Source organism: Phasianus colchicus, chromosome 9 (genome assembly GCF_987193195.1).
Source record: "Phasianus colchicus chromosome 9, bPhaCol1.hap1.1, whole genome shotgun sequence".
NCBI lineage: Eukaryota > Metazoa > Chordata > Aves > Galliformes > Phasianidae > Phasianus > Phasianus colchicus.
In genome coordinates, this window is record NC_143444.1 from 9,452,584 (window position 1) to 9,474,994 (window position 22,411).

Genomic DNA, 22,411 nt, shown 5'->3' on the forward strand with positions numbered 1-22,411 from the left:
AAAGTGATGAAAAGTTAGTGAAAGCATGAACCTGAGAGGGCATATGTTCCTCATCAGCTCAGGTCATTTTAAAGCCTGGTATGTGATAGGAAGCTGAAGTTCAGGCAAGTGGGGATGGGGAAGCAATTGCTGTGTCTGGTGGGACAAGAGAAGAACCTCAGTCTTAGGTTCTGAGGAAAGCTCTGAGAGCTGTGGGTGTCAAAGGGAAGACAGCTGCAGTGAGAAACCCACACTGAGATGTGTCTGCATCCACCATGTCTTAGGAGTCACCACTTAATTAGGCCAGTATGGCCATCTCCTCCAAGATTGTGGAGCAGGAATTTTTGCTTTAGGAAGCACTTTGCTGTGTATCCCACTGATAATTTTGGTGGGTTTTTTTTTGCTTTTAAGTTCCTCAACTGTGAAGGTTCTGAAGGTTGGTAACTTGATGATTCAAATCAGTACTATTCCATGGAAGCAAATACATAGTAATGAGGTATTCAAGATTGTGTTTTGTGGGTGAGCTAATCAACTGTTAAGCTCAGAAAATTTTTCCTTTCCTTCCACCACTTGCATTAGCAGTCAACTAAAATTTCAGCTGGCATTGTCTGTTGCCTGCATGTGGCTCCTGCAGTTGCAGGGTGTTCTCTGACTTCTCTATTTGGAAATCTGGAGTAACTTTATTAACATAAATAACTCTTGCAGAATACAAATGGTGCAAGTTTAAATACATTTAAATGCAGATTTGTTGTGCGTGATTTCTGTCCCAGGTCATGCAGCACCCCACAGAAGGTGGCCAGGTACTGAGCCTTTTCAGCAACATCAAAGAAGCTGCAGTGAAGGTAGCAGAAATCTGGATCTTCTCCTTGTCAAGTCAACCAATTGACCATGAAGACAGCAGTATGCAGGCCAGCCAGAAAATCAAGTCTACAGGTGAAGTACAACTGCATGCTCTGGGGACTAATGCCATCCTGAACTAACTGGAGTTAATTCCACTTGAGCTTAGATACTTCGTGGGAAGAATGAGGCTTGTACCTATGCTTGTATCTTTAACTGGTTACTGCAAAGAAAACCAACTTGTGACAACCTTTTATGTGTAGGCAAGGAGCATGGCTGCTGGTGTTAGGGGTTGTCAAAGGTTCACACAAGACTTAAGCCATCCAGCAAGTTAGGTCTGTGCTCTTCCAGCATTACTGGTGGGTGTGTTGAGAACCTGTAGCTCCTCATATGGCTAACAGTGTCACGTTCAGGACATGCACATTTAAGCTGCTATTCTAACTTTTTTTCCTTCCTTGTTCTACAACATATGTTAACTTACATAATGCCTACAAAGCTGCCATTTTTTAAAACGGAATATGATCTGGTTTAATGAGAGTAAATCCCAGTGTTGCTCACTATGTAGGAAAGTACTTGGGTTTCTGTTTGTGACAGTCTTCCACCTTCTCTGTAGTAGCAGCGTTCTGCTCGCTGCCAGCAGAGTGACCTGTTGGAGGCAGTGTATTCAGATGCACGTGTTGCTGCCTAAGGCTAGGCAGGTCACCTTAAGTGTCATTTCAATAGAGTTTAGACTCTCTTGGCATGTCTTCTGAAGATAGTTAGGCTCTCTAAGGGGGAAAAATTCTTTCCCATGTGGGAAAAACGCCTTACTTGCTGTTGTTTGCCAGGTGATTCTTTCCAGAGAAAAGGGAATGGTATTCTAAGGAGTCTTATCTCTGTGTTGATCTATCCTTCTTACTACAAGTGTTTCTCCTTGTTCCTCATCTCCAGGATGTTCCCATCTCATTGGTTCTAACACAGATAAAAGATAAAGAAGCAAGCATTTCATTATGTGCCTCCTTTCTTGGTTTGTGACTGTTAGTTGGTTTTCTCTGCTCTTCAGATGAGATTTTTCTCTAAGCATTAAAGGAGTTTCATGGGATCTCTCCCTTCTTTCCTTTCAGATAACTATTCCGAGGAAGAGTATGAGAGCTTCTCTTCTGAGCAGGAGGCCAGTGATGATGCCGTGCAGGGCCAGGTACTGTTAAGGGCATGGCTTCTTCCTGTGAGAGCTTCTGTAGAGCATGTACTCTCAGCTTCCGCTTGAAATGATAAGTCTGTTTCCTTGGGTAAGCTGTGATAGTGTGAGACTGTCACCAAATGTTGAGCTGCAGTAGCAGAATGGAGATGCACAGCAACCCATTTCTTTCACCGTGCTGTGATTTATCCCCTTATGTGTTGTCTTGAGTCCCCTTTAAACACTAAAATATTGGATTTATCTGCTCAATTGTGTCAAGGCAGATTATTTCTGTAATGCTGATTGGGTTCAAAGAGCCTGGCCAGGCCCCCAGCTGTAACTTAAGGGCTGGTGGGATCTGAGTCAGATTTTAGTCTTTAGTACCTGCAGAAAAATGAAGCAAATGCTGAAGGTCTGCAAGACAGAGCAGCAGGTTAATAGAGGGAATGTTGTTAGGACTTAAACGATCGTGTGTTCCCGAACCACAAAGGTAACAAAGGAATCCTCTTTCTGTTCAGGATTTGGATGATGATGAGTACGAGCTGGGGAAGCCCAAGAAGCAGCGGAGATCGATAGTAAGAACGACGTCCATAACCAGGGTCGGTGGAAATTAGTTTTACTAACACTGATGGGGTTTGGCTAGGATGTGCAGTGCATGTGGCCTGTGGGAGCAGCAGTGCTAGAAATGCTGGCAGGGAGCCTGGGGGCATGGTCGCAGTATGTGAAGAGCCAGCAGAAGCTATCAGATCAAGGAGTGGAGCAGTCCGTGATGTGTGTATCTTGAGTGTTCTTTAGCTGCAAGGTTAGGGTGCTCCAAAAATCATAGAAGTATGTGAAAATCAGCCCCATAACAAAGCCAGGGCAAGATCTGTGCTCACATGATCCTGAAAGTAGGCTTAAGCAAAGGAAAGATCTTCTGTTTGTGCTCTGCATGGGAGAGACCCATAGGAAAGTTTCAGAATGAAGTTCAGTTAGGGTCTGGAGCCAAACAGATGAACCTGAGGTGATGCATGTTGAGGCCAAAGAAGTAGCTGGATATTGAAGGCTTTGGTGAGTAGCATGCAGCCAGCCATCTGTTCTCTGACAGCAAGCATGTGTTTGCCTGCAAAACTGAACTTCCATGTGGAGCATTGACCTGCGCTTGACTGCACTGTAATGCACAATGTGGCCTTCTGCCTACACCAGTGTTTGTGCATGTCTGTGATGTGATTTTGAGCTATTGCCAAGGATGGGCTAGGTTTGTTGTTTGTGGGGGTTTTTTTGGACTTTGAAATATGTTTGGAGATGATTTGTACCTTCTGCAAAGCTGCTTCTCAAATCCATGTTTTAAAAGATCTTGAATAAACACTTTTTTGATCTGAACCTGCAATTAAAAAGACTACATAAGATTAGGAGCATACTACCTCATATCCTTGATGTCTTTAATATTGTTTACAGGCATTAGTGACAGCAGGTGACCCCATGGTTACTAACTTAATGATGAGAATGTCTTTCTGTCCCTGACCATTGAACCACTGAATCTCCAGTGCATAGGGCTGGTGCAAGTCTGGATTAAGTGCTGCCAGTAAATTTAACATCAGCCTCAGCAGGTCTCCTGTATTCTGACTGACAGACCATTCAGGCCAGAGAACAACTCTTGCCATGTTGCCTTAGCTACTGTCTGTTGTGTGTGCTCCTTCTGCACAGTGCCATGCTGGTCCAAGCTGATCTGCATGATGGATGTTTTTCCTTGACATCCTGAGTCAAAGGACAACTCTAAAAAGAGAGCATCTCATTGCTGTCAGTGAATGGGGACCATTCGTTGAATGGTCTTGTTTGAACCTTTCATTTCATCTCAACTTCAGCTGTCAAGAAGGTGGCAGCAGCTTACAGGATTTGAGTGCAGTGGTAAAAGGTGAATTTTGGAGACTTGGGCATTGTGAAGTGCTTAGGGCTGGAGTTGTGGGACCAGTAGAGTTTACTAGGGAAGCTCCCATGAGATACAGGCAAGCCAGCAAACAACTTTCTTCACCCAGCCGTGGCCTGGTGCCAACCATTTCTCTTGCCTTTCCTGCTGACACAGGGATACCACTTTAAATGCCCTGTACCAGCTCTCTCACCTGTGTCTCCTGTACCTTCTCTTAAGAGCGTACATATTAGTTTGGTCAGTGACTGAGAGTGGCTCAGTAGCTCATAATAAATCTCAGCTGTTTGGTTCTACCAGAGAAAAATAGCTCTTAGGGGCAAATATACACAAAGGAAGTGCAACGGTTTGGCTTGTGTTCTTTTGGGTTAGGTGACTGCTTTGTCTGGAATCTGGCAATGTCAGACTTAGAAAATGTTTTTCTGATAGGCAGGTTGTAAGAACAAGCCTCACAACTTTTCTGCAGTGGTACTAGTCATATAAGCAAGCCTGCTAGGTTGAACTGCAACAGGGTAAAGAAGTGCTTTGTTGTTAGAAACTACATTTGTGCTTTGAGTTAGTGGATAGATGTGTATGTTGTTTCACTATGTTAAGAACCAGAAAAGTTGACTCTCAGATGCTTGCCAAAAGTTTGCTGTCCTCTATGCGTCCAACCAGGTGTGGTATGCCATTCATCAGGACCAGAAGGTTGCTTAGGTTTAGCATAGTAGGACCTAGCTTGTTGTAAGGCAGTATAGAAAGTGTCATAGGTCTGGAAAAGCTGTTTTCAATATGTTAACAGCAGGGACTTGGTTTGTGGTGCCAGCAGTCTCTTTGACTTGAAGTGGCAGCTAGAGCACCAGTGTCATGTGCCTGGGCTTCTTACACACTGGGAGAAAGCAGTTCAGTGATGCTTTACTCATGTCAAAATGTCTTTGACTTGCAGCAACAGAACTTCAAGCAGAAGGTTGTGGCATTGCTGAAGAGATTTAAAGTGTCTGATGAGGTGAGTAATGTGTTGTAGAACCTTTCTGTCTGCATTTTGCTCTCTCACCTCTTCGGTGTGATCCCTGCTGTAGTCCCCAGGAACATTCTCCTGTTTCTCCCAGGGTCCATTCATTTTGCAGTTGATATAATCTGTCATGGTACCCTGACCTTGCATGGAGGCTTGAGGGCCAACTTTAAAATGTCATCAAAAGTTTTCTAGATCAAATTTTATCAAGTGTAGATTTTGGCAAACATTTATTTACCCATTAATTTCAAAGCAGTCTTCAAAACTGTCTTTGACCAATTCAAAGGCAAGCAGTGTGCTGTGTATGTTGCTTGTGAAGTTAAATCACCACTGCTTTGATAATCTTACAGGAAATACAGTTTTCTGGTCAGAGCTAAAAATGAAAGAGGTCCTGAACCCAAGAGCCTGCATAACATTAACAGTTTTTAAATTAGGTACTTAAAGACTCATTTGGCTGTGTCTGTGTGCAGATATTGCGGCCTGTGCTTTCTTATGCTTCCAAACAGTCCTGTTAGCTTTGCTATTCTTCCCAAGTTAGCTCAGCAGCGTCAGCACCCATATCTGAGGTCTCAGCCAGCTGAGCTGTTGTTTTTCTGGAGCTCTTATTAGAAGAGCAAACTCAGAGCTGTGTATACCTGTATGCTTATGCTGTATGTGTAGAGAAACCTAGGGGAGTTTTGATGTGAGATTTGTGTTTTCTTCAGATTTATGTTTGGGTTGCAGTTGATCCTTGTCCAGGTTTCTGATGCCTCCTGTGGACATTGTTGTTACTTTTCTGCCTGGTTGGGTACCACATACAAAATCAGGAGGTGAATACCCAAGATGCAATACTCATTTTGCAGTACCACATTTCTGTACTTTTTCTAAGAAAACTGGGACTCTGTTGGGTGCCTTCTTAAGGCTTTGTTTATAGAACATGATTGACCGATTGACATGATATATGGTTAATAGCTTGTCCATGGATACCTAACCTAATAGGTAAGTGTTGCTTAACCAGACACTGACAGCTTTGCCCTCAGCAAGCACTCCTGGTATGCTTAATGTTTCTGCTAGATATAGTATCCTTGCACTAGAAACAGAATCTAAGCCTGGTGCACTGCAGCCATGAAGGGATCTCCTGTGACACCAGATCTGTTTGACTCCTAGTGAACAATGCCTACTTTTCTCCTGCACGTAGGTTCTGGATTCAGAGCAGGATCCTGCAGAGCATGTTCCAGAGGTGGAGGAGGACTTGGACCTTCTGTATGACACGTTGGATATAGAGAACCCCAGTGACAGTGGGCCAGAAATGGAAGATGATGACAGTGTTTTGAGCACTCCAAAGCCAAAGTTAAAGTAAGTATGGCATGGCTGATGCTGGGCAGTCCCCTGCAGAGTAGTCAGTTTGGGCAGCTGTCTGGGACTCAGTCTCCCAAGAGCTGGAACTGAAAGAAGACAGTGTGCAGTATCAACACAGATTAGATGCTCTATTCACACCCTTCCATCTTATTACCACAACTCCCCAACCTGGTGTCAGAGCTCCAGTGTACATTATGATAATTTAATGACTGCTTGTGAGCTAACTTCCCTTCATGTTTTTTTTAAATAGTTCCCTGTGCAGTTATTCTGCTTGCCCTTCCACCTGACAACAGGAGTAGGAATTGCTGACAGGAAGACAGTGGAATTAAATTGTACACAAGTGTTTTGAAGAGGTGGTAGAAACAGATGGGAAATCTGGTGCTGGGGCAGAACAGTTAGAAGATGCAGAGGCAGAAAGTTGTGATAGGCAAGGCAGTCTTTCTGGGAAAGCTGATAGGATCTTATGTGGAAAAAGCCTTCATAGGGACTAAAGAATCAGAACTGCAGGAAACAAAGGAGTTCTTCAGAGCCCAAGGGGAACTGACCATAGCATAGGTAGATACACCCAAGCCTGTTCTGAACTAGCTTTTGTAGGTGCTGATATTTGGCAGCTTTGTGTAACTGAGCCAGGGATCACTTCTAATTGCTCCTGGGGAGACACTTTGTCTTCTCTGATTCTTATGTTCATATTGTGAAAGGAACGTGATAAATGCTGATGGCTGTAGGCATCTTTTTTGTCCTGGGGAAAAAAAAATGAATCAATTCCTTAAATCATAATTGAGTCTTGAAGCCTTCTGTGATGATCTGCCTTTTGACATGGAAGCACAATCTGATTGTATGTGCTATCTTATCTTATTGAGCAAATGTGTAATTGGATCCTAAGGCTGGCAGCCAAATCCAGATGCAAGCTGGAAATAAAATGCATGTTAGCATCAAGAGTCACTTACTCATATGAGCAGAGTATGGGTGGGGGGGCAGTAATTCTCCTTCACTTGCTGTCTTTCCATCAAGAGCTAAACCTTGCCTGGAATGGCACGTTGTTCAGTCAGCATTTGCAGAGCTGAAACAAAATTCTCAGTGTGAAACTTTGCACCTGGTGCTTGGGGTAGGAAAAACTCAAATGCCTCTGTGAAGTTAATGTGCATTCTGTCCTGCAGTGTGAAAATGCTGGTCCCGTGGGCCCATCCCAGATTTTATGGAAATAAAAACTTCTGTTTGGCATGTAGCGTGAGAGCATGCAAACATTCCTTGTGAGAGCTTTATGAATATGATTTAATGTGAAACAGCTGATGTGTTGGAGCCGTTAAATGGAGGTCGGTCAGTCAGTGTCAGGGCTAGACAGATGTCCTTAGACTTTCCTATTTCCTTTGCTATGCTGGAGACTCCTTCCCCTTCCTTTCTTTCATTCAGAGGAACAAAAGTGGCTTCTGAATCTTACTGGAACTGAGGAGTGTTAGGACACCTTGGAACAATCACATTTCTTTTGCTGTGGACTTTTTCTGCTAATGTTATTAATAACAAGAAGGTGTTTTTGCTTTTCTTCTTCAGACCTTATTTTGAAGGACTGTCACACTCCAGCTCTCAGACAGAAATCGGTAGCATCCACAGCATCAGGAGCCAGAGAGAGCCATCAAGTCCTGTAAGTCGTTTCAAGAAGGTTATCTGCCTGTAGTTGATATAGCAGCCTCAAGGTCTATCCACCTAAATACCTTTTGAAATTAAAGTGCTCTGACTGCCTGGTATCTTCCTACTGTGTTCAGCCTTGTTACCTGCACCATCTCTGTTTATACGTGTAAATAGACACCATCTGTGACCTCCTCTGAAGACTCGGATGCAGAGACACGAATATTCTGAAGAAAGCGTGGTTTGGTTTATTTTTAATGCAAATAAAGTATTAACTCAAGTGAACATCTTCAGTTTATGTATTGAATAATTGCCAGTGGTACAAGTATCTCAAGATCCCCATGTGTTTGCAATAGCCGGGGTGGGAGATGTTGCCTGGGAGCTTTAGGGACTCCCTGGCAGTGCTCAGGGAAGCCTTTACCACATTATATTGTGTTCCTTTTCATGGCTGGGAGAGAATTCTGAAGGCTAGTGAGCTCACTCTTTCTCATCCCTATTTAGATGAGCATTCTAGGCACAGCCGAATTCTGGAGGACTTCTCTTTATAGTCTGTATGGTGTAGTACATTTCTTAATGTAGTGTTATTAGATCTGTTTGAGGGTTTTAGGTGCTGAGTTTCTAAGACTGAACGAAGGGGGAAGGTGCTGAAGCACCTCACAACACTAATCAGCAACATTCCTCCCAGGTAGGAAGTAGGAACATGCACAGGGTCTGGACTTAACTTCTCTGCACCCAGAAGCCCTGGAATAGAGGCTCCTTGTACAGGCCTTTCCCTGAGCGCCCTCCCTTGGTCTGCCAAACACACATTTCTTATTTGTGACCATTACCCATTGCATCCCTTGTCTGATCTGCCTCTGTGTTGTCACCAAAAACGTGCCAGGTCCTGGCAGCACTGGGAGGCTGTGGCAACACCAGGGTTGTTTCTGAGAAGCAGCTGCAGGGCAGTCTGTTCTGGGTGATGCCTAACTGTGTCTAGTACCACAACTGTAGAACCTGGGAGGGAGGTCTTGCAGTGCCTGCATCATTTGGGTAGGTAACAGATCTTCTCATGGGCCTTCATTACCCAGTTTTTAAATGTGACTGTTGCATTAAATATGTTTGCAGGATTTTTCTGCTGCCTTGGTACGTCCCATACTAATGCATTCAGTTCTGGTAGGAGCCTAAGTGCTCCTGCAGAGCTGCTCAATGTTTAAACTGTCTTTCAAACAATCTGATCCAGAGAGTGTGGCTGAAAAGTTGTGCTGCTGCTGAACCTGCTAACGGTTTTCTCCTCTCAAGCAGGTAGAAGTGCCTGAAAAGTCAAAGAGTCTTGGAACCAAACACGCAGACGACAGTATTTCTGACACTGTCTCTTTTGTAAGTTGGAAAGTCGCTTCTTAACTTTGTCTGGCAGTTTGAATGTCAACTGTGAACTGCATTCTGTAGCGCTTGTCTGTCTATTCTTATAGTTGCATATGCATCACAACCTGTGTAGATTACATTAGCTGCAGTGATGATAGTGCTGGGCTCTCCTCCTGACCTCAGTTGTCAGAGGTTCTCATCTTTCAGCCTTCTGAAATTAAAATGCTCTACATGGCCTTCCATTTATAAACAGTCTTTCTCTTGATTTGAAGAAAGCTGGACTGAAGTATGCTACTGAGCATGTGTCTCGTCATGAAAAGTATCCTCAAAGCTGGTGCATTATACCAGACAGACACCTTCAGTTTGAATTGGCTGGTCCTGGGAAAAAATCCCAAAGCTTGACTTGCTCTTCTGAAGATATGCTATTTGTAATTTTTCTCTTATGTGTTTCTCTCTCCACTGGTTCTTTTGGCTAAACTGAATTAATCAGTGTTGCATAAGGAAGCTTGTCCTTGGCTTTGAGTTGAGAGAGTGCCTGCTCCAAAGTAGTATTTTTGAGCACCTTTTCAGCCTCCAGCTCCCTTGTGAGGCAGAACTAAGAACAGGGAGCCTAAGATAGCCAGTGTTGGCTTGTCCCCTTGGCAGTGAGCAGTGTGTCTGCAAGGAAGAGGCTGAACGTGGCCCAGCCAGAGCCAAGCTGGCGTGTCTCCTGCAAGCCCTTGCAGTAGTGAGAGAGGGAAGTATTTGTTCCTCATGTGGTTCTGTGTGTGTTTGCAGGAGTCTAACCAGCAAGCTGAGGTCCAAGAAGCAGAACTTCCTGCACCAGATGTGTTTGTTGAGAAGCTCCCACCCAGCGGGAAGATCACCAAGACGGAGTCCCTCATTATCCCATCCACCAGGTAGAGCAGTGACACAGCACTGCAGCTGCTGCAAGGCTCCTTGGGAAGCCATGAACAGCCTGCTATCACTTGTTCAGTATGATCTTTAGGTCAAGCAGGGAGACCAGCCTTGTGTTCAGGTGCTTGAGAGAGGAGGAACTTGGGTGCTTGATAAATGCATTCTAAGAGCCACAGAGCAATCTTATTCTGATGTTGCTCAGAGATCATAGAATCATTAAGGTTGGAAAAGACCCTTTAAGATCATGTAGTCCAACCATTTACTCTGGGGCTTCACGCTCAAAGATAAGTTGTCTGATGCAGATTTTGGCTTTAAAGGTAGTTGTTAAGTCTGAGTTCCCAAATGGCAGAGTGAATGTGGGCTGTTGAAACCATATAGTTTCTTTGGTTATTTCAAGAAAATAGATGCTTTTTTGAAGAGGTATTTTTGTGCTCTAGGGTTTGTGTCTGCTGTTTGTGTAGCTAGATTGCATTATGCTGGTGTGGCAATTAGCAGAGTGGTGGTGTGGCTCTTGATATGGGCTGTGAAAGTTTGCTTGGAATACTCTGCAGCTGAACTTTCTTCTCTGTAACTTCTGTACCATTAGATGCAGAATTAGCAGGTTTCCTGCTGCCTCACATTTCCATGCATGATTCTCCAGTGCCTGGCGTTAAATTGCTGAGGTTGCCAGGTGGGGGTGATTCAGGAATTTGGGGATGAATCTTGCTCAGATATGAGTCAAGCATGGACTGAAAGCACCTATTTCTAGCAGGTCTGAAGGGAAGCAAACTGGACGTCGGGGAAGAAGCACATCTCTGAAGGAGAGGCAGCCAGTGAGGCCACAGAATGAGAGAGCAAACAGCCTGGACAATGAACGATCTCCAGACACCCGGCACCACTTACAGGTGTGAAAAATATTGCTTTTTATCCAACCACTCAGTTTTTGTCTTTTCCATCTGCCTCCTGCAGTCCCTTTCCTTCTGGCCAAAGTGCTGTCCCTGCTGGAAAGTAGCTGAACCCTGCAGCTCCAGGAAGGAGGGAATTTACTTCTTGGCTGATATTGTACCTTCCATCCTGTCTGCTGGTTTTTGCCAGCTTGTTGCTTTGTCAGCCAGCCATAAACTGAAAACACTGGAATGGATTGTTGTCATGAGTAACAAATAGGGATGTATTGAGGAATTACTCCTTTGAAATAAGGCAAATTGCAAGGATTTGCAATGGAGACTGATTTATGTAAAGTATCTCTGTGTAATGCTCTTTTCAACTGTGGGACTCTGTTAACTCCCTCCTTGATAAAGATTTTTGCTGGCTTCTGTAAATCCAGAATTCCTTGAGCTACTGTTAGTTGGCATAAAGTGACTTTAAGAAAAGTGCACAGCAGAAGGAGCAATGACAGACAAAGCTTTGAGGGTTAGAACGATATCTCCTACTGTTCTGTTCTGTGTCTTCATTTCCAGATCCCCAGGAAAACTGTGTATGACCAACTAAATCACATCCTGGTTTCTGACGACCAGCTGCCAGAAAACATTATTCTTGTCAATACTTCAGATTGGCAAGGACAGGTAAAGGCAGGAGACGTGCTATCAGTTCACTTTGGCTGTTTATCACTGGGAATGGACCGGTCTTGTGCTTTACCACTGACCTAGTAGGCTTTGCTCCCTGGTTGGAAGGGCAGTGGTGGTGCAGGGGAGTTGCAGCATGCTTGGATCACTTTGACCAGGAGATGCTATGGATCTTTTAAGGTTTTGCTACTTAGTTTTTCTCTGGAAAAACTGTTTTCTTCTGTTCTATGAAATGCCATTTCTTTGGGTTAGCAGCACGCTGGGTGTGGCTTCACTCTTGCATTCAAGCATTTGCTTCTCAGCTCTGGTAGGGTGGGACAAAGGAAGCAGAGAAGGCTGACTTGTGGTTTAGACTGATTTTCCTGGGCTCAGGTGATGACCACAGGAGAAAATAGCTCAGCAGTATTGTCTTGCATGCATTCTTGTGATTCCTGGCTGGGGATGTGTTATCACATCTTTTTTTAGTGTGTGATACTTCTGTTAAGGAGAACTGAGCACTTGTCTCTTACGGTGGCAATGTGGAGTCATTTGCAGTGGATTTGGATGGGTGTTGGAAAAAATTTTGCTCTTTTCTGATCCTTAGTCTGAGTCATGAATGTATACAGAAGAGGCGCGTGAAAACTGATTAACTGTGGGCTTATACCAGGTTTTTGGAAGTATGTTGACTGATTTCACATTCTGCTTTTGAAAGGACTGGGGTCTCAGTGTGTAAGAGATGAAAAATACCAGTTGAGCTGCTGGTTCCAGCTGCTCTTTACTTGGAGAAATGTTTTCCAAAGTTGGAGAGAAAGTTGTGTATGTCTCCTCCAGCATTGCCTTCAGTATCGGATGAGACAAAGATGGGATTGGCTGTGGTGCATGGGTTAGTGGGGCAGTGAGATAATGTGAGATAATTGCTGAGTCTCATCAATGTTATGTCCATGTGAACTCAGTGTTTTTTAACTTGTATTTCCTCTGAGCTGCATGGAATGGGAGCAGTCAATCACAATGAATGTGTTGTTAGTGTCTTTGCTTTTTTTTTTTAAGTACTTGAGGGTAGGCAGAATATTGCATTTGTCTTTTTAAATCAGAGCACTGCATGTTCAGCTTCACAAACAAGGGAGTAAAGAACATCTGCTCTTACCCAGTGCTGGCTGTAAGGCAGACAGCCTGCTGCTCCTGCCCTGCTCTCTGCAGCCATATGAATTTCTCTCCTAGAGTCAGCATTACCAAAAATGCCATGTCCTGGAGGAAGGAAGTGTTAGTGTTTGTCAAGCAGATGCAGTGGCTCCACTTTTCTAGAGGACAAGCTTTTCTTTCACTAATGCTCAGGAGAAAAGTGTTTGGGAAGGAGTTGTCACCTACATGTTGGTCATGGGGAGAATGCCCACACTTTGTTGTAAGGATTCATAGAAGTGTAGGGGAGATGAGACTTTCTTCTTGTGACAAACTGAAGGACTTTAATATGTTCTGTTCTCTCCTTAGTACCTGTCAGATGTCTTACAAAAGCATACCTTGCCAGTGGTCTGTACGTGTTCCTCAGCTGATATTCAAGCAGCTTTCAGCACTATTGTCTCCAGGATACAGCGATAGTAAGTTATGCCTCTCTGCTTGTTGAGTCTCCTCTAGAAAGGAGGGCTTGTGGTCCTCAGCACTAAAAGCCTCTCAGTTCCTATGCCCAAGTGCTCAGGGAGTTTTCCATCTGATACTGGAGCAATAATTTTCCCTTCCAATACTTCTCCATTTACTCTCCTGAAGTCAGAGTAGTGTGGTTCTTCAGTACTCACCAGCCCTGCAAGGTGTTGCTGTTCCTCATTGTGTGGGGGGATACAAGTCTCCTTACATTGACAGCACTGATATTACAAGATTGTACTGTGGAGCCTGCCTCCAATGTCAAGATCTAATTAATTCTTAGTTAATGTTCTCAATTTCTGGAGGCATTTCCCAGGCTGTTCTGACCCAGCAGTTGGTACATCCCAACCTAGACTGTTGAGTCCAACCCCTTATAGACTACTAAAATGTTTGAAAGAAGTCAGGAAAACCAATTAGGAAAGTACTGAGCAATGTTGCTTTTTACTGATGGTGCTTCTGATAATCATTGTGATATTGCCTTGTGTATTGAATGAGCTGTGTTCTACCTTAGTTATTAACCAATTTTTTTTAACTGTTCTGAAATAGTTGGTTGGAAGTGTAATTACGAATATGTTCCCTCTTCTTCTGTCTAGCTGTAACTGCAATTCTCAGCCTCCAAGCCCAATTAAAATTGCAGTGGCCGGAGCCCAGAATTACCTCAGTGCTGTATTGAGGCTCTTTGTAGAGCAGCTGTCTCACAAAACCCCAGACTGGCTTGGCTACATGCGATTTTTGATCATCCCTCTAGGTAAATAAGGAACAATTTTTCTTCATAGAAAGATGAATGAGTTAAATGTGATGTGTTCCCTTAGCAGTAGTCCTCCTGAAGGCTTTGACCAAGTGTATGGCTATTAAACGAGAAAGATGTCATAGTGTTGTTTGATGCTTGCATTGCTCGTGTGAGTGAATTTTCATCTTCGTTCTTGATGTCGAAGTCTGCTTGTAAATGTTTTGCCTGCAGTAAGGGGCTGAGTCCTTTCTCCCATATGGGCAGGCTCCTATATGTCTTTTTATCATGATACAGTGAATAATGCACAGAATAATATTCTTTCTTGAAGGCCTTTCTCTGGCTGAAATCTTCAATTCGTTGAGCACTGTTTCCCCAGGTGGTAACTGTTGTGGTCTCTCTGAGGCCAACACAGAAAACGTTTCTGATGGGGGAGTGGGAAGATGAAATATTTTTTAAAGGCTTTGAAACTGCTGAGAGTTTAAATTATTCAAATTGCACACATCTTTTGACCTTTCCTTCACATGCTGTTCTCCTCAGGTTCTACTCTCAATCTCCCAGCACCTTATCTCAGCCCTTGTAACAGCTCGACAAGCCTGTCTGGCTGGGAAGTAACCTAGCTTGCATCCCTCATGCCCAGGGACAGACTGATAATAGCATTAAGGGTTTGTGGAGGGCAGAAATGTGAGGAATGTTATAGCAGAGAGGCTGGGGGGGAGCAGGCTTTCATTACTGCTTACGGACAGGGGCATCTGGGCAGTGCTGTGATTGTAGGTGTATGAGGCCAGAAGCTGGGCTAGTCTGAGGCTTGTCTTGTGTGAGCAGGGTTCTTGGGTGGGGCAGTAATGTTGGAAAGTGCTTTTCCTAGCACTCCTTTCAGGTTTGGAAGCAGCTGCTGGCATTCCTATAGGCACCACAAGTTGCTGCCCAGCACCCCATGCAGTGGGGATTTGGCTATTGAGATAGTGGTGAGAGTTGGACAAGTCGTGTGGAGAAGACAAAATGAGAGCTGGATCCTTCTGTAAGAAGGGCATTTTGTGTCCAAAGGGGTCAGCAGGAATAGGAGAGAGAATCCTTTAAGTAGTAGAAACACAGATGAGGAAAAAGATTTTCTGCAGGCTTAACTTTGCTTTGAGTAGGACTCTGTGTGGTTGAGGATTTTGGTTCTCACATGCTGCCTCTCACCTTGCATTCAAAGTGGAGTTTTTCATCTGCAGTTTTTAATGATCTGAAAATATTCCCTTTCTGAAGGTGATACATAAAGCTTAGATAATGTTTGGAGGACTCTTTTTTTAATCTTAAAACACTGATAGTTAAAAAAAAAAAAAATAAAGCACTCTAAGTTTATAATGCAATTACTTCAGATCTGTGAATGTTTTTTGAATGTACTTCAAATATAGAAGCTTCTCTATCAGGACCTTCCCCATAGTCTGCAGTATTTCCTGGTCAGATGAGATGCTTATTTCTGGCCAGCATTCTGGCATCTCATTAAAGTGATGGAGGAGCAGCCTCTTTTTTCTGACAATTGAAAAAACACCAAAGACAGAATGGTGACCACGCCATGGATGTCTTAAAGGGAAAAAACTTTCAGCTGATAGCAGCACCTTCAAAGTAGGATTGGGAAAGAGTTGCTTTTGTTTTATTTTTCTAAGATGGTTTGAGCTTTTTAGTCCACAACTCCATGCTGCTATGACAGAAGAGCCAGCCTGTAGTGGTTTAACACCGAGAAATACTTATTGTCAATAAACATCTGTACTAGGAGATTCAGTCCTGCTTTTGTGCTTCTGATTCTGTGGCCGAAAGACACTTTTAATGTTGGAACTGGTGAAGAAACAGATGAAAAGGAGTAAAAAAGAGAAAGGGGAAAAAGCTGAGGGTTATTGTGTCTGCATGTGTTTGGTTTTTTAGCACTTTATTTAGCTCCATTGGATAGAACTTTTTGAGAGATCTTTTTTTGGTTCTTGTTTCCAGCTGCATCTGCCACGTGTGATGTGTTTGCCCAACACATGGGAAAGCTGTCACCTCTCCAGTGCATGAGACAGAGCTGTTCCACATTTACTCTTTAAAACTCCACTATAGAAGACATAAAAGTCTCCAAGCAGCCCTTATCCAGAAAAGAACTTACAGCTCAGTTTCTAATAATGCTGAAGGGAGCTTAGAAACCTGCTGGAACTGGTTATGGAAGTCTGAAAATAAGGGCTAGTTTGGAGGATGAGCATCAATGGGGTTTCCCTGCCTTGAGCTTTAGTGGTAGATGCTGAGCATATTTAAGCAAGGTTTTTTTGGGAGGAGCTGTGAGGTGCTGATGACCAGCTGAAGCTGCAGCCGCTGTGGTCTCTGAAAGTGTGACTTCATCTGAGAATTCAGTGTACAGGAAAGGTGAAAACAAGCTGATTAGGAGAGGCTCTGGGACCTGTTCATGTCTGACTGTAAATATACAAGACACACTGGGGTATGGAAACAGCAAAGCCTGAAATGTTCAGGTCTGGAACACCTTCCCGCCTATGCTGATCGGCTGGAGCAGTAGTTTCAAGAACAGTTGTCTGATCTGGGGACACGTGGCACCTAAAAAGGAAAGTGACAAGTATTTTGGCCTCTGGCAGGGCAGAGGTGATAGTTTTGATGCCTCTCCTCTCCTGCTCTCAGTGCACTTTGCAGGCAGGCCTCCATCCAGGGCTGGACATATGCTTAGGGACAGTAGGCCCTATCCATGCTCCTAGAGGAACATGATGCTTAGGACAAGCAGAGACATAATGCACATGCTAATACTGATGAGGGTTTATAATCCTTTTGTCTTCAATTACAATTTTCTTATTGAGTTAGTGGTCATTTTGTTTCTCCACCAATTAAGCAAGACTCCCTGGGTGGTTTCCAGTTGCAAGTGATTTTTCCCCTTTTCTGTATTGCAAAACAGCAATGATGCACGAATGGCATTTGGAGGAAAGAGTCTGTCTCCTCCATCTGTAGTGCCCACAGTGCAGCTGTGGGGAAGAAGGCCTGCTGGGAGAGCTGCTTGCAGAGCTGAGCAGCTGAGATGGAGAGTTGTAGGGTCTGTGTCTCCCAAATCATTTATTTCCTCAGCAGTTTCCCAGTCCTGTTTGCCTTGGTCTTTTAAAGTTTAACTTGGCGGGGGAAGGGGAGGTGTCATTGGAAGCTATCAGCAGTGCTGAAGCAGTCTCTCTGCTAGGAAGTCTATTTGCATGCTCTTGTAGAGATAAGCTGAGCTAAATTATGTTGTTATAATTGAGGCAATTTATTTCTGGAGTGTCTAGTGTAGTTTAATTTAGGAACTCAGTTCCATACAGACAAAAAGCCACACCTGTATTCACTGCTGGGGAGAACAACTGTCACATTTTCCTTTCTTTCTTAGGCTCTCATCCAGTGGCCAAGTATCTGGGGTCTGTAGATTATAGATACAACAACTTCTTCCAAGATGTAGCCTGGAGAGATCTGTTCAACAAACTTGAAGCACAGACCACTGGTAAGACCATGTGTCTGTGTCTAGCCTGTGTGGGATAAAAGGCTTGAATGAGTAATTTTAGCAAAGGTCAAGTAAATACCAGAGGAAGCAGAAAAATGTTTTTGTTCCTCTTTTTCCCTTCCTCTACTACATTCCCTTTTCAGATGCTGACCCTTGCGTGTCCTCCACTTGCTGTTTTGCAAACAGCTGTTGGCTCCAAGACACTCGGTGCCTGAGTTATGCTGTTTTTACATAGCTCTCAGCTTTGTTCTTTGATGTGGGGATCCTCACTACTAAGTTCTGTGCTTCCTGTGGCTCCTCAGAAACTGTCCAGCCTAAAACATTTGAAAAACTGTAAACTTTGTGAAGGCTGACTTCTGTTTGGTGCATGGGAGGACAATGCTGGCACATCTGAAATTCGCTGGCAGGATCTTTCTCATTTGTTCCTCACCAGTGTTATTACATGTGAGAGCTGCCCTAGGTCAGATCAACAATTTCCTGCTCTGGTCCGAATCTGTTCTAGGGCAGGATAAAACCTTACTGTTTGCAATAGTATTTATTTGCACAAATATGAATGCTCACAGTTTTTCCATCTGTTCCTTCAAGAACCGAATGAAATGAGTGAGGAAGATTTGTATCTTTCATTTAGGGCTGTTTGAAGGCTTGAGATCTGATCACTGAGGAGTGATGCTATGGAGCCGTATCCTCCACAGGAATTTCATGAGCAGGAAGATGCTTTAGGGCTTTTGGAGCACTTGCAGGAGTGGAAGCTTGCAGTGTTCCTGTTGGAATTGCAGAGGGTGTCGGAGGCTCCCTAGGAAGCAGGGATGTTCATGGAAGTCCTCCAACGTGAGATGGGAAAGGGAACATCTTTACAAGTGGTTATTTGGAGCTTTTCCCAGGTGGAACTTGGCTGGACAAGGCCCTGGGCAGACTGTTCTAGAGGTGAAGTTAGCCCTACCTGGAGCAGAAGGCTGGACTAGAGACCTTCACGTGCACACAGCCATTGTTTTTTGTTGATTCTAAACTCGTGGAAGGAATGTCCAGAACAGGTTTCTTCTAATGTCTTGAAAATAGAGACAAGTGCCAATACAAATTTGACTGTTGTGTCTGGCTTTTAGGGTTGTATCATTAATTACAGAGATCCAGCTCAATAGCTGTGTAAATTCTCTGTGGATTATATGCTGCAGCTGTTATTTACTTGCTTGCATGCTATGAGGAAAATACAGCATCACTTTTCTTGCCATCTAGGCCTTGTAGATTCTCCATTTTCATCTGTACAGTGAAAACTACTCAGAAACTCTGTGATGGCATGGCAAGATCTAGCCAACAATGATAGTTCTTCATGGTTCCCTGTTCAAATAATTTAAAAAAACAACAACAACAACAAAAAAACACTCTGGGTAAAAATACCCATTAAAATACACAAGTGTTGAGTGAAGGTAGCTTGCTTTTGCTTGATTTCACAATTGAGACACTCTTCCTGGAGCGAAACGATGGGGAAGGTATTTGGAAATGCCTTCCTGTTGACTGGAATCAAGCACATTCTCACAGATGTCCGGCACACTCGCTGCTACAGAAGTGGTCTTCGTGCTCTTCCTGTCCTTGCATGGCTCTTGGTCTTTCCAATGATCCCAACATGTCTTTGTTGAGCTCACAGGGAAATCAGGAAACTTAAATGCTGGTGTGAGCACAGCAGGTACCCGGGGGCTCTGGGATGCCAGGCACTTTCTGTGGCAGATACACACAGTCAAGATATGTAGAAATGTCTAAAGTTGGCTGAGCAGGCACACATTTTCAAAGGAAAGCTGTTTTAACAAGTGTAACATGATACTTTGATAACTAATACTGTGCCCAGATGCCTGTATATGTAGTGTACCTTCCTTATGTTTACATTTTGGTACTCTTGAAGGATGTTTCCTTTTTTTTTTTTAGATGGCATTACAGTGCTCTGGAGTGGGCTGCACAGCTTCCTTTGGAAGATGCAGTTTGATTGCAGATAGCTGGATGTCATCAAGTGCTTGGCTGAGCAAACGGAGGGTAGTGATGGTCTGAGAAGTCACTTTATTGATTTTCTCCTCTCTGTTGCAGTTACAGAAACGCTTGATGTTGTCTCCCGAATAACGCAGTACATAGCAGGGGCAAACTGTGCACACCAGTTGCCCATTGCGGAAGCGATGCTTACGTACAAGCAGAAAAGGTATGTTACATAATGCTGGCTTTCCAGAATGGTCATCACAATGGAGGTGGAGAGCTTTTCTTCTCTTGTGTACTCGCAGTTTTAAAATCACTCAGAACTACAGACATCTTGTGAGCCTGATCTTACCCTGCTTGCAGTCATAGATAACAGCGAGTCTGCCACAGTGTGGTTACTTCGTGCAGTGATTTCTTTGGAGACCTGGGAGTTAGGGAAGTAAGGCTGTGGGCTGTGGCATTCCATACCAGATTTTATTTCAAATTCTTTGACGGGATAAGCAGCCTGTCCGAGGGAGGATTGGGGTCTAAAAAGATTTAGAAGTATGTACACCCTCATACAGCCATTATCCACGAAGAAGAGTGATTTTTCACTGAGGGAGAAATGCATTATTTCTGATGCCCAGTGGAGAATAATAAATTTGAATTCATACAAATCACAATAACTTTTCAGAGCAGGGCAAACACTTACATCAAGTCATCTTTCTCCATTTATGCTGAGGAATCTCCTGTGGGGCATGGATGGTTTTAATTAACAGCAACACCTCCTATATTATATCTGATTGCTATCACTGGTGCATTGTTTGCCTTAGAACAGGGAAGAATTAAAAGTGTGGATGGTTACATTTTTCTTCTCGTCTTGGAAATGTTCACTGCTGTTTGGAATTTTGTCCTTTACTTTTACTTTGCAGACAAGCTTCAATAAAGTTTAGCTCTTTCATAATGCTTTTCTAAACAAAAATGTTCCATACGATTGTTAAAGACTATGTTCTCTTCATGTGTTCATGATCATCTTTAATTCTGTGCTGATAGAAGTGAAGTTTGGAGAGCCAGAGGGTGCTCAAAGCTCTTAGCTTTTTGTTGTTTTTGGTGTGAAGACTTACCTTAGTTAAACACAGAGTTTAGTGCAACGTTAACCCTTCTTGGTAGCTGTTTTGTTTTCTCTGCACCCTTAACTGGCTGGATTTTGCACTATTCTTCACTGCTTTGTCCATTCAATTACAGATTCACTTCTGTATTTAATGCGCATTTCATCAATTTCAGTGTCTAATGTGCTCAAAAAGGTCATATTGTTGAAAAAACACCTGAAATCTACTTTAGCAACACTCACTTTCAACAGTGGTGCATGTGACCTCTTTACCAAGCTGGTCTGATCTATTTAGATTTTAGAACGTGTGTACAATGCCTGACGCTATTGAGAGGTTCATATGATGTTGTGAATTCAAACCCTGCAGGAGCTTGCTTGGAAGAGAGCACTGAGACCAAGTCAGACTTGTGGCGTAGCCCATAGTCTTTCAGTGTCTCTTTCCGCTTTGAAACAACTTCCACTTTCAGCTAAGCAGCACATGAGTAAACTGAAGGATGAGCCAGAGGAACAGACTGTCCTGTGGAGCAATGGGCAGTTGTCTCCTCGTGGCTTTTTTTAGAACTGCAGCTCTTAGGGAGAGTGTTATGAAAAAAGAGCACTATCTAAATGAATGCATCGCTTTGTTGTAAGTATAATAACATATTTATCTCTTTCTTTGGTTGCTTTCTGAAAAGGAAAAAGAGCTTTCATTTTGATTTTACTCTAAGGTATCAGTTCCTTTTAGGTTCCCTCTCCCATCTCCTGTCTCCTTTCCACCCTTGAGCTGGTCTTTTGTGCCTTGTTTAACAGTTCGTGCAAGTCTGGGATGCTCAATATGTGCTTAAGGTTATATTCTGCTCGCTGCTTTGAAACTATGGCACTTGCTGGCAGAATGCTCTACTAAAAGAACTGCTCTGCCTTTGGGCCACACGTATGGGTTGCCAGGGCGTAGGCTGAAAGGAATGAAGGAGCTATGGAGGAAGTAGCTTTGAGCAGTAGGTGTCTTTCTTCCCTACTTCCTAGTCAATCCTCACTGTTTGGTTGCAGTGTCAGAGGATGTAGTGTAGCTCTAGAAGGATTGGGACTGAGCAGACGTTCCATTTCCCACCTGCTCGAACCAGAGTGCTCTAGGTGATGCTCAGTGGCTCAGGGCATGTTTCGGACCCCTGGTTTTGGAGTTGAGCCACTTGAGGCTCAGCTGTGCAATGTCTGAGTGGAGACCAATGACTTTTCTCCCCGTAATCAGAAAGTTGAGGACTACTTGCATACTAGCAGGCTATCACAGGCACATGGGTCTTCCCTGAGCCTAAGAGGAGATAGAATGGATGCTAGTGGTGGGAATTGTGCTCCATGAGCTGCCCACAAGAACCCCTTGCTTTAAACCATACTAATATTGGACGTGGCTTATTTTGACTTCTGTTCATAAAGTTATTGCAACTCTATCTCCCTCAAGGCCAGAGATGAATGGCTTCTCCAAGGCCAGCTTCCAAGGCAACGCTCAGTGTATAGGCAACAGCACTACCTACAAATTCATTGCAAGGCAAATTTCCCAGTATCCTAGCATTTGCTCTGTTAAACAAGCCCAAGATTCAAGGAAATCCAAGCCAGCCAGCCAGTCCTTAGGACATAGCTGTATGTGATGAGCTGCTTTGTAACTTTATTGCCAGCTGTCCCTATCTGACTGACCTCCACTGTCCTTCCCATCTCCTTGTTCTGTTTGTCATGCTGAGAAGTTGGCGCATGTACTGCCTGTGGTGGACTGCGAATGGTGCAAAAGCTTTGTCCTATTCTTTTGGAGCATCTGCTGACCTGACCTGGAGAGGGCTGGGAATGGGGAAAGGTGTTCAGGAAGAAAATCCTTGCCATTTCAACTCAGCTGCATTACAGTGGGTGACTGGTACTTTCTCTGCACGTTGGGAGAACTAAAGGGTACTGAATTGTCAAGAAACACTGCAGTCCAGGACATG

The 22,411-nt window shown here is 43.7% G+C and overlaps 1 protein-coding gene across 11 annotated transcripts in view; it reads left to right on the forward strand.

Annotated features, from left to right (window-relative positions):
• The window catches only part of PACS2 (phosphofurin acidic cluster sorting protein 2), a 67,105-nt gene that overhangs the window by 28,793 nt on the left and 15,901 nt on the right, over nucleotides 1–22,411 (forward strand). For 4 of the 11 annotated variants that reach the window (XM_031595737.2, XM_031595727.2, XM_031595736.2 and 1 more), the window contains exons 5-18: nucleotides 750–912; nucleotides 1,920–1,993; nucleotides 2,491–2,571; nucleotides 4,801–4,860; nucleotides 6,044–6,201; nucleotides 7,753–7,843; nucleotides 9,106–9,183; nucleotides 9,946–10,067; nucleotides 10,814–10,949; nucleotides 11,502–11,606; nucleotides 13,071–13,177; nucleotides 13,811–13,965; nucleotides 17,315–17,425; nucleotides 19,496–19,604. In XM_031595737.2, the coding sequence (XP_031451597.2) occupies nucleotides 750–912; nucleotides 1,920–1,993; nucleotides 2,491–2,571; nucleotides 4,801–4,860; nucleotides 6,044–6,201; nucleotides 7,753–7,843; nucleotides 9,106–9,183; nucleotides 9,946–10,067; nucleotides 10,814–10,949; nucleotides 11,502–11,606; nucleotides 13,071–13,177; nucleotides 13,811–13,965; nucleotides 17,315–17,425; nucleotides 19,496–19,604 (1,550 nt within the window). The remainder of the gene's footprint in view (nucleotides 1–749; nucleotides 913–1,919; nucleotides 1,994–2,490; nucleotides 2,572–4,800; nucleotides 4,861–6,043; nucleotides 6,202–7,752; nucleotides 7,844–9,105; nucleotides 9,184–9,945; nucleotides 10,068–10,813; nucleotides 10,950–11,501; nucleotides 11,607–13,070; nucleotides 13,178–13,810; nucleotides 13,966–17,314; nucleotides 17,426–19,495; nucleotides 19,605–22,411) is intronic. The other 7 variants (XM_031595732.2, XM_031595733.2, XM_031595738.2 and 4 more) reach the window with 7 other exon arrangements.